Below are 12,993 nucleotides of genomic sequence, written 5' to 3' on the forward strand. Positions count from 1 at the left end.
GTGTGCCATCACATTTGTTATGTGTGTGTATCTCCCTGCAATACATATATTAATTATAATCTATAGTGTGTTGCATGTACTGTCTTTGCCTCTGTCTCTCTCTCTATCTCTCACACATGGACACCAATTTATATACTAGCATTAAGGGAGTAAGAGGGTTTCAGATGCTTCCAATGACTTAGAGGTACAATATCTGGAATGAGATAGATTAGTGGCAAGCAGGGCTATTTTTGTGTCATTCTTAAGGAAACAATCAACTGAGACCTCCCCAGAGAAACTACCTCTTTGAGTGTTCTTAAAGCCCTGAATCTTACCTGGTATCTTTCAGGTATGAAGTCACATGGAGGCATTCTGGGCCTTGTATGAAGACTGAGCTTGGTTACTGATGTCCAGGAAGCACCTACCGAAAGCGAAGTGAGTTAGAATCCTCAACTAAGCATGACATAGGTCTGTTGGTGAAAGTTACCTATAGTTATCCAAATAAAACTGCTTAGACAATTTTGTTTATTTCTTAGTTAAAAAGTCATGTAAATCAGCTTTTAGTTTGGATTTAAAAACTGAGTATCTCAATAATGAGTTTTCTGGAGGAAAAAAAAGATAGTTCTTCTCAAATCTAGTCTGGAAAAACAATCTACTGCAGTCCCTCGCAAGCTTGGGAAGCTCAGTTTAGGCAAACTGTCCGTGTTACCCTCACCATGCTGATTCTCTCATCAGTAGGTAAAACTTCTGCCAGTGTAATGTGTTGTTGGAGTCCATCCTCTATTAATAGAGGTGCTTTTAGGCTTCAAGCTGCCTAGTGCCTGAATTCTAGTGTTTAGTCAGTGCCTGGGACCTGGTTAGCTGTCAGTACACATGGAATTAATGACTGTTGACTATTCTTGTAGGGAATGAGGAGAGGCAGGTGTTAGACAATACACTAGACTAATAAACACAGGCAAATAGACCCGGAAGACAAAACCTCCCCCACTCCAAAACAAAAAAACAAAAAAACAAAAAAACAAAAAACGGCTGCCAACACAAGACTGTGACAAAACAGGGATAAGCTGAACCAGATTCATTAAATATTTGGAGCTAGGAGGGACCTTACATTTGTGTGTGTGAGTGTGTGTGTGTGTGTGTCAAAATGTATACTTTATAGATAAGGAAACCAGCGTAAAGTGGTAAATTAATCTGTTTAAGGCTATCAAGCTAGTTAGGTGAAGAACGAGAACAAAACTCCTCTGGCTTCTAGCGCAGTGGTCTGTTTTGCTCATTCTTCAGCCATTTCCACCCTTCCCTGGCAGCACAGATTTTGGGCCCTCTGCAGCAGTGGGATGGAATAATGGAATCAGAACGTTAGAGCTGGAAGAGGTTTCTAGAGAACTTATAAGTACTCCTAGGAAAGATGCTCCTAATTTTGAAGACTAAAGGTCAACATTAAGATAATTTTACAGGTGGAGAGAGCTGAGGAAATTTTGTCTCTTTCTCAGCATGAAGGTTTGAATGCAAGAAAGAAATGTTAGTGTTTTGTGTGGCTATGAAGTCACAGTCCTGAGAAACATAATGAACAATTGTGTTTTTAAATGAAGATGGAAAGTAACAGCTCTGAATATACCTTCTTTCAAAGAGACCCCATTCACTTTTCTGCTCTAAGTAATCACTAATGTCATTAATTTGCTCTTACTTTAAAAGCAAGTGACTTTTGATTTTCCATGCATAGAAAGGACCAAAAAATTTGATAGCTTCAGTTTTCTGAGAATTTCACCTTTTACAAAGCTTTTCATTGTGTCTCTCTGCATTAGTTATGCTTCTGAGATGGAACAAAAATTCTGAGTGTTTCTAAGAATTCAAAAATCCTTTCATTTCTTCAGTCTCATTTTTCTGTCTGCAAAATTGGAGTTGCCCATTGAGGAGGTTGTAGGCTCTCTTGACTCCAAGGTTATAGGATTTACGAAAGTAGGCTAGAGGAGGAAGGGAGTTGGAGAGAAAGACTTGATAAGGAAAAGCTTGTATTTTAAACAGTCAAGGCAGGTTTATTTATTCATTTATTCACAGAAGTGATAAGAATATGATGGTGGAGTGAGGGCTTCAAATGAAATACATGAAATTCTGCAAGGAAGAAAGAAGAGGAAGAAAGAGAAGAAGGGAGAAAGGAAGAAGAAAGAGGAAGGAAGAAATAGAGACAGATAGTAACGAGCAAGTAGGAGAAATATAATATAATAGGAGTCAGTAAGTGAAATAAATCTGGATAATACCTCCAAATCTATTGACTGTCATATCACCCCTCTTAATAAATAACTAAAACTCAGAAATAATAGTAATAATGTTGATATTTGATGGACAGAAAGAAATAAAACTGCCTTGGTTTTTATTATTTGCCAGAAAAAAATTAAAATCTAATTATCTAGATAATTGCATGCATTCTTTATTCAAAATAGCCCGGGTTTTGAGGATGATGTAAGAGTTGAGGGTTCATAAAGCTTTTTGGGGGCTCCTGGAGATTGTGTATGTGTGTATATGCATATGCATACCTGTATGTGTGTGTGTGCATGTGCGAGAGAGAGAGAGATGGAGGTAGAGGGGAAGGAATGAATGAGATTAGGATTAATAAAACTACATCCAAGGTTTATTTGTGAATAGGTATTTGTTTTGTTTTGTCTTATTGTTTTAACTAATCGGATAGTGTCTTTTTAGGCTAAACAGATGACAGCTAATGATTTTCATCCAATTCACCAATTTTCACTTCAATTCACATGAGCAACTCAAGACATTGAAAGATGGAATTCAATTTGGAGAACAGCGTCGCTTTTGCATAATAAATGCCAAGTGGGTAACTAGGAAGCTTTCATTTCCCAGCTGCCTAACTCTCACAGAATTCTATAGCTTACAGGTCACCGTAACTTTGTTTTCTTTCCCCAAAATCATGATGTCAAATGACAAAAACTGTTGGGCAAAGTAAGTGAGAAAAATCAATTTTTTTTGGCATTTGGAAACTCTTGGGAAAATTCTCTTTGTAATGATAAAGAGTTTTTCAGTATTCACAACCAGTTTTCAGCCCAGAGGGAGTATTTATTAAGGGCTTCCTCACCTTTTAAAATGAAAAAAAGATTGTAAAATATTTGAAAATATGCAGTGGACACAGTGTGATTTATTAAAATGCTAATTATTATTATTATTATTGAGACAGAGTCTGGCTCTGTTGCCCAATGCTCATATAATGTGTTAAAATAACGACATGCTATCTCAGCTGCGATAATTTTAAAAATAAAGAGAAAGCATTCAAAATAAAGTATGGCTTTAATTTACAGACGCCCACGGATGATTTCTTTTTTTTCCCTTTTTTGAGACAAGGTCTCCCTCTGTCAAACAGGCTGGAGTACAGTGGTATGATCATGGCTTACTGTAGCCTCGACATCCCAGGCTCAAACAATTCTCCCACCTCAGCCTCTTGAGTAGCCGGAACCATAAGCACTTGCCACCATGCCCAGCTATTTTCCTTTTTCTACTTTTAATAGACTTGGGGTCTTACATGGAGTGCAGTGGTGGAATCTCTGCTCATTGCAACCTGTACCTCCTCGGCTCAAGCAGTCCTCCTATCTCAGCCTCCCTAGTAGCTGGGACCACAGTGCATGCCACCACACCCGGCTAATGTTTTGTATTTTTAGTAGAGACCGGGTTTCTCCAGGTTGCCCAGGCTGGTCTCGAACTCCTGAGCTCAAGTCATCTGTCTGCCTTGGCCTCCGGAAGTGTTGTGATTACAGGCATGAACCACTGAGCCTGGCCCCAAATGCCAATTCTATCTCATTTCTGTATAGCATCTTAGGTAACTTGAAAAAAATCTTGTCACAGTTGGAATCTCATTTAGTACTTAGGATAGCCAATGAGTTAGGAAAGGAAGATTTCATCCTCCATCTACCTTAGAGTGGAGTCAGTGACAGATGGAATTTGAGGCCTTGGCAGTTTTGAAGTCCCTCACTAACGTCGAAGGTTTGAGACACTGCCTCCCATGGAGGCCTGCTGAAGCTGTGTTGGTGTTTGGATGCCTGAGTGACAGTGTCTGGCCGGCAGAGAAACTTTTTCTCGCCGGGCGCGGTGGCTCAAGCCTGTAATCCCAGCACTTTGGGAGGCCGAGATGGGCGGATCACGAGGTCAGGAGATCGAGACCATCCTGGCTAACACAATGAAACCCCGTCTCCACTAAAAATACAAAAAAAATTAGCCGGGCGTGGTGGCGGCGCCTGTAGTCCCAGCTACTCGGGAGGCTGAGGCAGGAGAATGGCGGGAACCCGGGAGGCGGAGCTTGCAGTGAGCCGAGATCGGGCCACTGCACTCCAGCCTGGGCGACAGAGCGAGACTCCGCCTCAAAAAAAAAAAAAAAAAAAAAAAAAGAAACTTTTTCTCCTCTGCTTCCCTGTCCTGGAGCTGCCAGCTTGGAGACTCCAGAGTGGTCCTTTTTCCTTCGCTCATGGGACTGCAGTCTGCAGGACACTGCCGAGGACCCTCGCCATTGCTGTTGGGTATCATCCAGCTCAGGACGCGATCTCTCGCAGCCCTCTCTGTGGAGGTCCCCTCTGTCCCGTGCGTGCTCTGGGTGAAAGGATGACAGTGATGAATGCCAGGTGCCTGCATCCCCCCAGCAAAGCTGCTAAGAGGAGCTTCCTACCAGAATTTACTCTACTCCTGCCTGGTCTTCCTTGGCTTCTTTGTGTGTGGGGTCCTGTCCACCTCCTCAGCCTCCTGTTCATTCTTTCAGCCGCCCTCCCTCCTTGCCTCCATTCCTTCATACCCTTCCAGTATATGCCCTTTTGCTGAAGCCAAACAGGGGCAGTTGTGTCTGTCCACAAGCGAGAGCGCTGCTCGATTCCTGATTCTGAGGTGAGTGGGTCTTCCTTCTGCATGTTTGGGAGTAGTCTTTCTCTGTGATCACCCTTCCTGGCCCTTGGCATGTGTTAAATCAGTTCTGACTGTGGCGAGGCTGCCTGGAGCGGTGCACATGGGAGGCCCCCCTTTAGGGCAAATTTTGAATGTTTCCTTAAAATAGCCTTGGCAGGAATGGAGAAACATCTCAGCTAGAAATGGATTACTTTTTGTGCCCCCCTTCCTTTATGGGAGAGCAGGCATATATTAGGAAATTGCTACAGGGAGCACATACCTCAGCCACCTGCAAATGTTATATATTTCACAGTCATTAGCTAATTGTAGGAAAGAATGCCCCACTGAGATATTTCTCCACACTTTTGTACTGAAAGCAAATTGCTTCCATAACTTTGCATACAGTTAGCCCAAAGTGATTGTGCATATCAAAACGTAAACAAGGCTGGACATTTTAGGCATATGAATATTGTATAGTAACTATGTAGATACTATGCAAGAATTGTGACTTATTTATTTTTGCATATATAACAACACTTGAAACATGGTAATCTCCTTACCACAGTCCCTTCCCTTCCCCCCTCCCCCATTATATTTTTCTATTCCCTTTCCAGATTTGGTTTTATTCATGGTATATTTCTCTACTGGATACATACATAAATACATACATACACACACATATATATATTTACATATTTACTTACTCGTTTATGTCCATCTCCTTCCTGAAATAGAGGGCAGGGGCTTTTTCTTGCCTATTGTGGCTAAGTCTGCAGCACTGGTGCATAATAGATGCTCATATATTTTGCCTGAATGTATATTTTGCATATGGCAGGTGCTCCCGAAGTGTATGTTCAGTGAGTGTGTGTTTAGATGAACAAGCACAAGCAAGCGTAGACCTAGGTAGAGTAGGTAAGAAAGTAGACATAAAAGTCCCAAAGGTTTTTGTAAGGCCAGGTAATGAGGATGGCATTCAGTCTAGGTGGTGTGGTTTTCAAAGACTGCTCCTTCGTAGTGTCCTTGCTAGGCCTATGGTAAGGCATCCCCAATGAGTTGATCAAGATCTCTAGGTACTAGGACTCACCTGCCCTGTCTAGGTTATCTGCTGCTCCACTGTGCAGCTACACAATGCTCAGTGGTTGGGGTAGGAGAGGGGAGGGGGCAGCCTAGGGCATTTCTCTTGCTAGGTCAGCAGCTGGTACTTTCAGCATAATTTCCTCCTCACTGAGCATAAGACTGGGTATAATTTTACCTGCTTCTGAGAAAACGTTGGAGTTAAGTGATGTTCTGGCAAAAAACTCATGACCAAGGGAAAAGAGCAGTCCAAACAGGACTGGAAGACTCGGGGAGGATAGACAGGGCCTGGTAGAATCTCTCCGAGTTTGGAGTCAGATAGGCCTGGCTGTGAATCCCAAGTTGTCACTTACATTTTTCTGCCTTTGACCACATTTCTTAGATATTCCTTATTCCCCCGTCTCCTCATCTGTGGAATGAGATAATAGTACTCACTAACAAGTTTGGTTGAAGATAAAAGGACATAATGCATTGAAAGCATCATGCATGTATCGAGTTTCAAAAAATTGCAATTTTCAGGAGGAAGAAAGCAAAGAGGAGAGGAAGGAAGGAGGGCGAAAGGGAAAGATGAGGAGAAAATGAAGACAAAGTTGGTCACAATGGGGAATGGAAAATGGTCCCCATACCTGTTTAGGGCCTGTGAAGCACAGGCACATAAATGTACAGACAGCTGCTTAATCTCATGTTTGCATGAGGGAATTTGCTGGGAAGGAAGTGGGGCTTTCGTGAAACAAGATCCATGTGAAAATCACAGGCACATAGGACATCACTCATAAAGCCACCAATGTCTGGTTACCCCACATCTCCTCATATTTCCTGTTCCTGCTGCAGAGAGGAGAGTTTGAGTGGATGGGGAGGGCCTGGGGTCAAGTCCTGGCTTGGATGACTCTGGGTAAATCACAGCATTTGTTGGTAATTGAGACAATGGTCTCACTTCCTAGAGGCATGATGAAAATTCATGCAGATGCTTTATGTTTTTTAAAATAGTCATCCTAGCCAGGTGCAGTGGCTCAGGCCTGCAATCCGAGCACTTTGAAAGGCTGAAGTGAGAGGATTGTTTGAGCCCAGGAGTTCAAGACCAGCTTGGGCAACACAGTAAAACCCCACGTCTACAAAAAGTTAAAAAAGAAAAATAGCTAGGCATGGTGGCATGTGCCTATAGTTCCAGCTACTCAGGAGGCTGAGGTGGGAGAATTATTTGAGTCTGGGATGTCAAGGCTGCAGTGAACCATGATCACACCACTGTACTCCAACCTACGTGACAGAGGGAGACCCTGTCTCAAAAAAGAAAAAATAGAAATCATCCTTGGGCATCTGTAAGTTGAAGTCACACTTTATTTTGAATTGTTTTCCTTTGGTTTTTGAAAGTATTGCAGCTGAGATAGCATGTCATTATGTTGAAATTAAGCATAGTTGGGTTTTATTATCCATGAATTTCATTTCAAAATAAAAGGGAGCATTACAAAATATTGGCTATGAAAATGGGGCATCGACTCAGGGTGAGAACCTGTGTATTAAAAACATGCCTCATCTCTAAGACCTCAACCAGGTCTAACATTCCAGAATCCCAGGCAGCAGCCTTCAGAGCTCAAGTCTTCCCCTCTCGCTGATCCTCAACTGACCTATGTCCCCCTGGTTTCCACTTACGGCTCAGGAAAGGACGCATCTCAAGGATCCTGGGAGCGGAGGTGACCAGGAACAAGGGTCTCAGCAAATGTCTCCAGACTAGAGTCATCTCTCCCACTCAGGAAGCAAACCCCCATGGAAGTAGGTTGGAGGTTGGGCTCTAACTGCTCACTATCCTTGCTGGACTTTGAGATTGAGATGGGGAGGAGGCGCTAAAAGGGGAATCCTGGAGTGGTGACTGTCCATGGCTTCAGGCAAGCCCCAGAACTCTCTATTGCTAGTAACAGTGCCTTCAAGGAGGGAGAAAAAGAGAGTGAGGAAAAGAGGTAGAGAGAGAGTGAAAGTAGGAGGGAGAGAGAGAAGAGGAGAGAAAAGAAAGGAAAAGAAGAGAACAGAAGGGAAGAGGAAAGAAAGCAGGCAGATAAAGCAAAGGTCATCTGACGAGTTCTGTTAGTTTAGTATTCCATCGGGGTTTCATCCGGGTACACTTTCCTCTGCAGGAGGGTGGTGCTGGGTGTGGGAGAAGGATCAGGACATGGTTGAAGGGGTCAGAGACTGAGAAATGAGAGATGTGACTAAGAGAGTAAAAACGAGGATATGCATGAAGTGAATGAACAAATAAATTGGTTTTGGGAGTCTTAGAGAAAGAGAGGAGAAGACAATGGGGAAGGAGCCATTCCAAAGAAATGAGAGAGTACCAAATAACTAGGTAAGTTTCTGGACAGCTATGGATCCTCTTATGTGTCTGAGGAAGGCAAAAGGTTAAGAGCTGAGGAGTTAGTGTGCCTTATTTTCATTATTTCTTAAATTCCCATTTATCCCACTGTAGCCTCCCCCTACCTTCAATACCCATAAGCAACTATTTAGCGTGTTTACATATATCCTTTTCTTGGCACACATTCTTGTAGAATGTGTATCGTTTAGGGTGAATGCAGTTTTAATTTATGTCAATATGTGTAATGTGTGTCTTTTTTTCTTTTCAGTTAGATCCATGTTTTTAAGATCCAACCAGGTTGCGAAGGGTACATCTCTTCCAGGTTTCCCACTGCTTCAGAATGGGGGCCACGTGCTCTACATGGCAGTGCCCAAGGGGGACAGTGACAAAGTTGATTGCAACTTGGGGGTCGAGGGAGTGGGGATGGGTAGATATCATTAATCTTGGGTTATCCTGTAGGGGAGACAACTGACTTGGCCACATCCTTCACAAACACCTGCATAACAACTTTTGACTCTCAATGCCCGTGGGAGGTGAAGGCGTTGGGTAAGCACAGGGAGTATGTTATATTCAGTATAATTGTCCATTTTCGCGTGGGTTTCCAGCTCCCAGTCAATTCTGCTTTGGGGGCAGTAGGGAGTGATCATATGAGCTGGCTGGTCATGTGCTGCAGGAATAATCCAAGTCAGTGAGGCCAGTGGCCACACAGCATCTCCCTGGGGTGCACAGTCTGTCCTGTGGTTGGACAGAGGGGAGAAAATGTTGAGTTCCTGAAGTCTGGTATATGCTCTTCAGCTCTACTGGACTGTGGTCAGTTTTGCCTTTGCGAACACTTCAGGCTGCAGTCTTCCTTGGCTTGAGATTTTTCTTGGGCTGTAAGATTTGAGATTTTTATAGTGAGAGACACCCAACATCAAGGGGTCACCTAGAGTGGGGCAGAAAAACAGTACATTTTGAATAACTTCTAGAGGGAAAGTGGGAGGTTATACCTCTTTTGTTTTTGTTTAAAAAGAAAACAAATTGTTCTGATTATCATAATATGTACTTTTGTTAAACAAAGTCAAGCCTAGAAAAGAATAAAGAAGAAAGAAAAAGATCACAACAAACCTGACCATTATATTTTAGTAAATTTCCTTTCAGAAATCTTTCTCTACGTGTGTATGTCTGTGTATGCACATGCTGTTTCAGAAACTGAAAGTCTTCATATTTTTTATTTAATAAGTTCCTTTTGATGGATAGCTATATTTTCTCCAGCATCCTAGGACAGAGAATTTTCTGTACTTGACTAATTATTTTTTTCTTCAGATAAGTTCCTTGAAGAAGGATTCCTAGGCCAAAATGTATGTACATTTTAAATGCATCTCAGTAAGATGACATCAATTTATAATTCAACTAACTAAAATGGCACAAAACTCTCTCTCTCTCTCTCTCTCTCTCTCTCTCTCTCTCTATATATATATATATATATATATATATTTTTTTTTTTTTTTTTTTTTTTTTTTTTGGGACAGAGTTTTGCTCTTGTTGCCCAGGCTGGAGTGCAATAGCACGATCTTGGCTCACCGCAACCTCTGCCTCCCAGGTTCAAGCAATTCTCCTGCCTCAGCCTCCCGAGCAGCTGGGATTACAAGCTACTCCACGCCCGGTTAATTTTGTATTTTTAGTAGAGACAGGATTTCTCCATGTTGAGGCTGGTCTTGAACTCCTGACCTCAGGTGATCTGCCCGCCTTGGCATCCCAAAATGCTGGAATTACAGGCATGAGCCACTGCGCCCGGCCGGACAAAACTATATTCTAAGATGTTTGTTCTTTTGAACTCTGTAGAATTACATGATATCCACAAAATCTGAAAACTGGGATGAGAAGGAAACTTAGATTGCCTCTAGAGCTTCATTCTCAGCCTAGGAGTCATTTGGAATATCAATCTAAGATCCTACCCTACCTTCACAGATAAAACTCCAATTAAACAGCTATTATTTCTGAGTTATAAGCGACACCTGTTGAGTCTCTCTGTTCTCTCTCCTTTGAGCAGATCAGGTATAATTTTCTCCATTTTACATAAAACTAGAGAAGATGAAGAACTATCTCAGTTTGCACAAATGGTAAATAAGAGGGGAGAAGACTTTCATCAGGTAGGAAAATATAGAAATTTCTCCTTGAAAAAAAAATACTTCACAAATGGGGAAACTTGGAAATTCTGTTGTCATGTTAAGAATTATTGGGGAGGATTTTTGCACACAGATTCACCAATGATTTATCAGTTAAGTCCTGAATGTAACTGAACTTTGCTCTGCCCCAGGCCTTCTGTCAATAACAGAGTCCAGTAAGTCTCTGAAGATAATTAACAGCTTTTCCAAAGTAATCCTTTCCCTCTCTCAACTTGTTTAGGAGTTGTGAAATTGAAGGAAAGGAAAATTGTTTTGGAAGGGTTTCAGATAAATGTAGACAGTTTACATGAAACTTCATATTACAGGTGTTCCATTTCACAGTTAATGGACTATGAAGAATGCTGTGTGCAGGGTGTTCAGACTGAGGTGCAGAGATTAGCAGGTGTGTAAGAAGAGAATAACTGCATAAAGATGTGGCTCAGTAACCCTTAGAATTTCATGGAAAACTGATTTTCTGGAAAAATAATGCAAGGTCAAAGTCCTTTTGTTTATTTATTAGGACTCTTTGAACAAGTCTCATCGGAATTATTGGACTTACTATGTTTTAGAAAGTAACATTCTGGAGAGACCTAGGGACACGTGGATTACCTCAGCCTTAGGACGGAGAGCACATCCATACTGCTCACTGCATACATAGCACAGTGCCTGGCATACAGTGTTCATCAAGTATTATTCAATAATGTATGTGGTAGAATGATTCACAGATAATTTACGTGGGGAATATTTGTGTTTAAATGGAAGATCCTGAAAATACAACTCAATCTCTTTTTGGTAGAATGTATGGCAAGATCTTTTTGAGCATCGCCCTTCTCTTAGCAGTTGGGATTTTTTAGTTGTTCATTCCCTTGAGCTTTACAATCAAGGCTTAATTATTGTTTTCAATCACAGTAAGATGAGAGTCCTTAGAGTTTGGTTCACTATGCCTGGGATTGTTCCTGTATGGGGGAAGAGCTGTTCCCAAGCTTAGGGTTCTCAGTTACAGTGAATTATCTCACAAGGATCTTTAATTACAAAGACCTTTAATTATATCCTGTTACTATTGTGATCATTACAGAACTGGCTGATTTAAATAATTCAAACTGCAAAAGAAAAATGAAGGAAGGGTACATCAGATGAGAAGGACAGAACTGTTTAGCCACCAAAAGGAACAAATTCTCAACTAGAAGAAAACAAAATCTAGCTTATGCTGTTTTTAAAAGACATACCTAAAACATAATGATATAGAAAAATTAGGAAGTAAAGGAATGAAAAGAAACTTACCAGAGAATTACTGCTCCCAAGAAAAGCCAAATTAGCAATATCAGTATCAGAAAAAATAGGTTTTAAGACAAACGTGACCATTATAAATAAAGGGGATTGTATGTAGCAATGAAAAAAATAGTTTATTTGGAGGATTGACCATTTAAATCTGTATATGCCCAATAATACAGCCTCAAAAGATATAAAGCAAAAATTGACAGAATTATAATAAGTAGAAACTTACTTAATCCTAGAAGATTTTAACTTACTTATAAATCACCTCCAAAAATGATGTCTTAAGCAGCAAAAAAGATGAACCTCATTAATGCAAAAATCCTAAATAAAAGTTTAGAAAATTGAACCTAATAATGTTTGCAAACATACTTCATGTGTAAGCGAGGTTTATCTCAAGAACGCAAGGCTACTTTAACCTTAAAATATACTCTCCAAAATAATTTTCTGTAATAACTGACACATTAACAGATAAAAGTCACATGAACATATCAATAGATGTAGAAAAAATTTGAGAAGTTTTAAAATTAGTTAAGATAAAAAAACTATTAGCAAACTAGAAATATAAAGGAATATCTTTCACATAACTAACGGTATCTGAAAAATTGTAGGGGCCCAGCAGCAGTTCTCTCTGACCTGCTGCCCTCCTGTCTGGTCCCTCATTCTCTCCAGAGGCTGGCCATAGAAACTGGGATCTCACTTCCCCAAGGCGGGTCATAGAAACTGGAACCCTCTTGCCCTAAAGTCAGTTTTACAGTCTAAAAATATTACTATCACTTGACAGTCTTTCTGTGTAAAAACTGACCATGAATAACCTGACCTATCTTGTTTGACTGTAGGTCATAAGACCCACTTAGCAGAGAGGGTCCTGCCCCGTACCCAGAAGGAAGGAATGGTGAGAGGCATTGCTACACAGAGAGGCCAAGAAAAACCCAGACAGACAGGCCTTGCTAGGTTTTCTCACTTAGTCTATCCGCTTTAGGTCCAATCATTTTCCTACACAACTGTCCATACTTTGTTGAAACTAAGCATAAAAATGGACAGTTTCCTCTGTATCTTTGGGTCTTCATTCTGAAGGCTCCCATGTCACACAAAACTATAATCAAATAAATTTGTATGCCTTTTCTCCTATTAATTCAACTTTTGTCAGTGACTTTTAGTGAACCCTCGGAGGGCAAAATGGCAGCTTTCCTCTCCCCCCACAACACCTACATGATGCCTTATATGTAATAGTGAACTTTTCACAGCATTCTAGTTAAAGTCAGGAAGAAGAAAGAATGCCCATAACACATTTCTATTTAACACTGT

At 41.1% G+C, this 12,993-nt stretch overlaps 1 protein-coding gene and 1 long non-coding RNA gene across 5 annotated transcripts in view; one reads left to right on the plus strand and one right to left on the minus strand.

Moving 5' to 3' along the window:
* Positions 1-7,981, minus strand: part of AGXT2 (alanine--glyoxylate aminotransferase 2) — a 45,968-nt gene extending 37,987 nt beyond the window's left edge. The window contains exons 1-3 of one of the 4 annotated variants that reach the window (XM_078004656.1): positions 6,279-6,334; positions 5,556-5,750; positions 315-400 (exon numbers count right to left, since the gene is read on the minus strand). In XM_078004656.1, the coding sequence (XP_077860782.1) occupies positions 315-350 (36 nt within the window). In that variant the 5' untranslated portion in view covers positions 351-400; positions 5,556-5,750; positions 6,279-6,334. Of the gene's footprint in view, positions 1-314; positions 401-5,555; positions 6,078-6,278; positions 6,335-7,572 lie in introns of those variants that run through there. The other 3 variants (XM_028849377.2, XM_015139843.3, XM_078004654.1) reach the window with 3 other exon arrangements.
* A 45-nt stretch (positions 7,982-8,026) lies between these two features.
* Positions 8,027-12,993, plus strand: part of LOC144341392 (uncharacterized) — a 50,412-nt gene continuing 45,445 nt past the window's right edge. The window contains exon 1 of the long non-coding RNA XR_013418298.1: positions 8,027-8,260. This is a non-coding gene — a long non-coding RNA (uncharacterized LOC144341392). The remainder of the gene's footprint in view (positions 8,261-12,993) is intronic.

Source organism: Macaca mulatta, chromosome 6 (assembly GCF_049350105.2).
Source record: "Macaca mulatta isolate MMU2019108-1 chromosome 6, T2T-MMU8v2.0, whole genome shotgun sequence".
NCBI lineage: Eukaryota > Metazoa > Chordata > Mammalia > Primates > Cercopithecidae > Macaca > Macaca mulatta.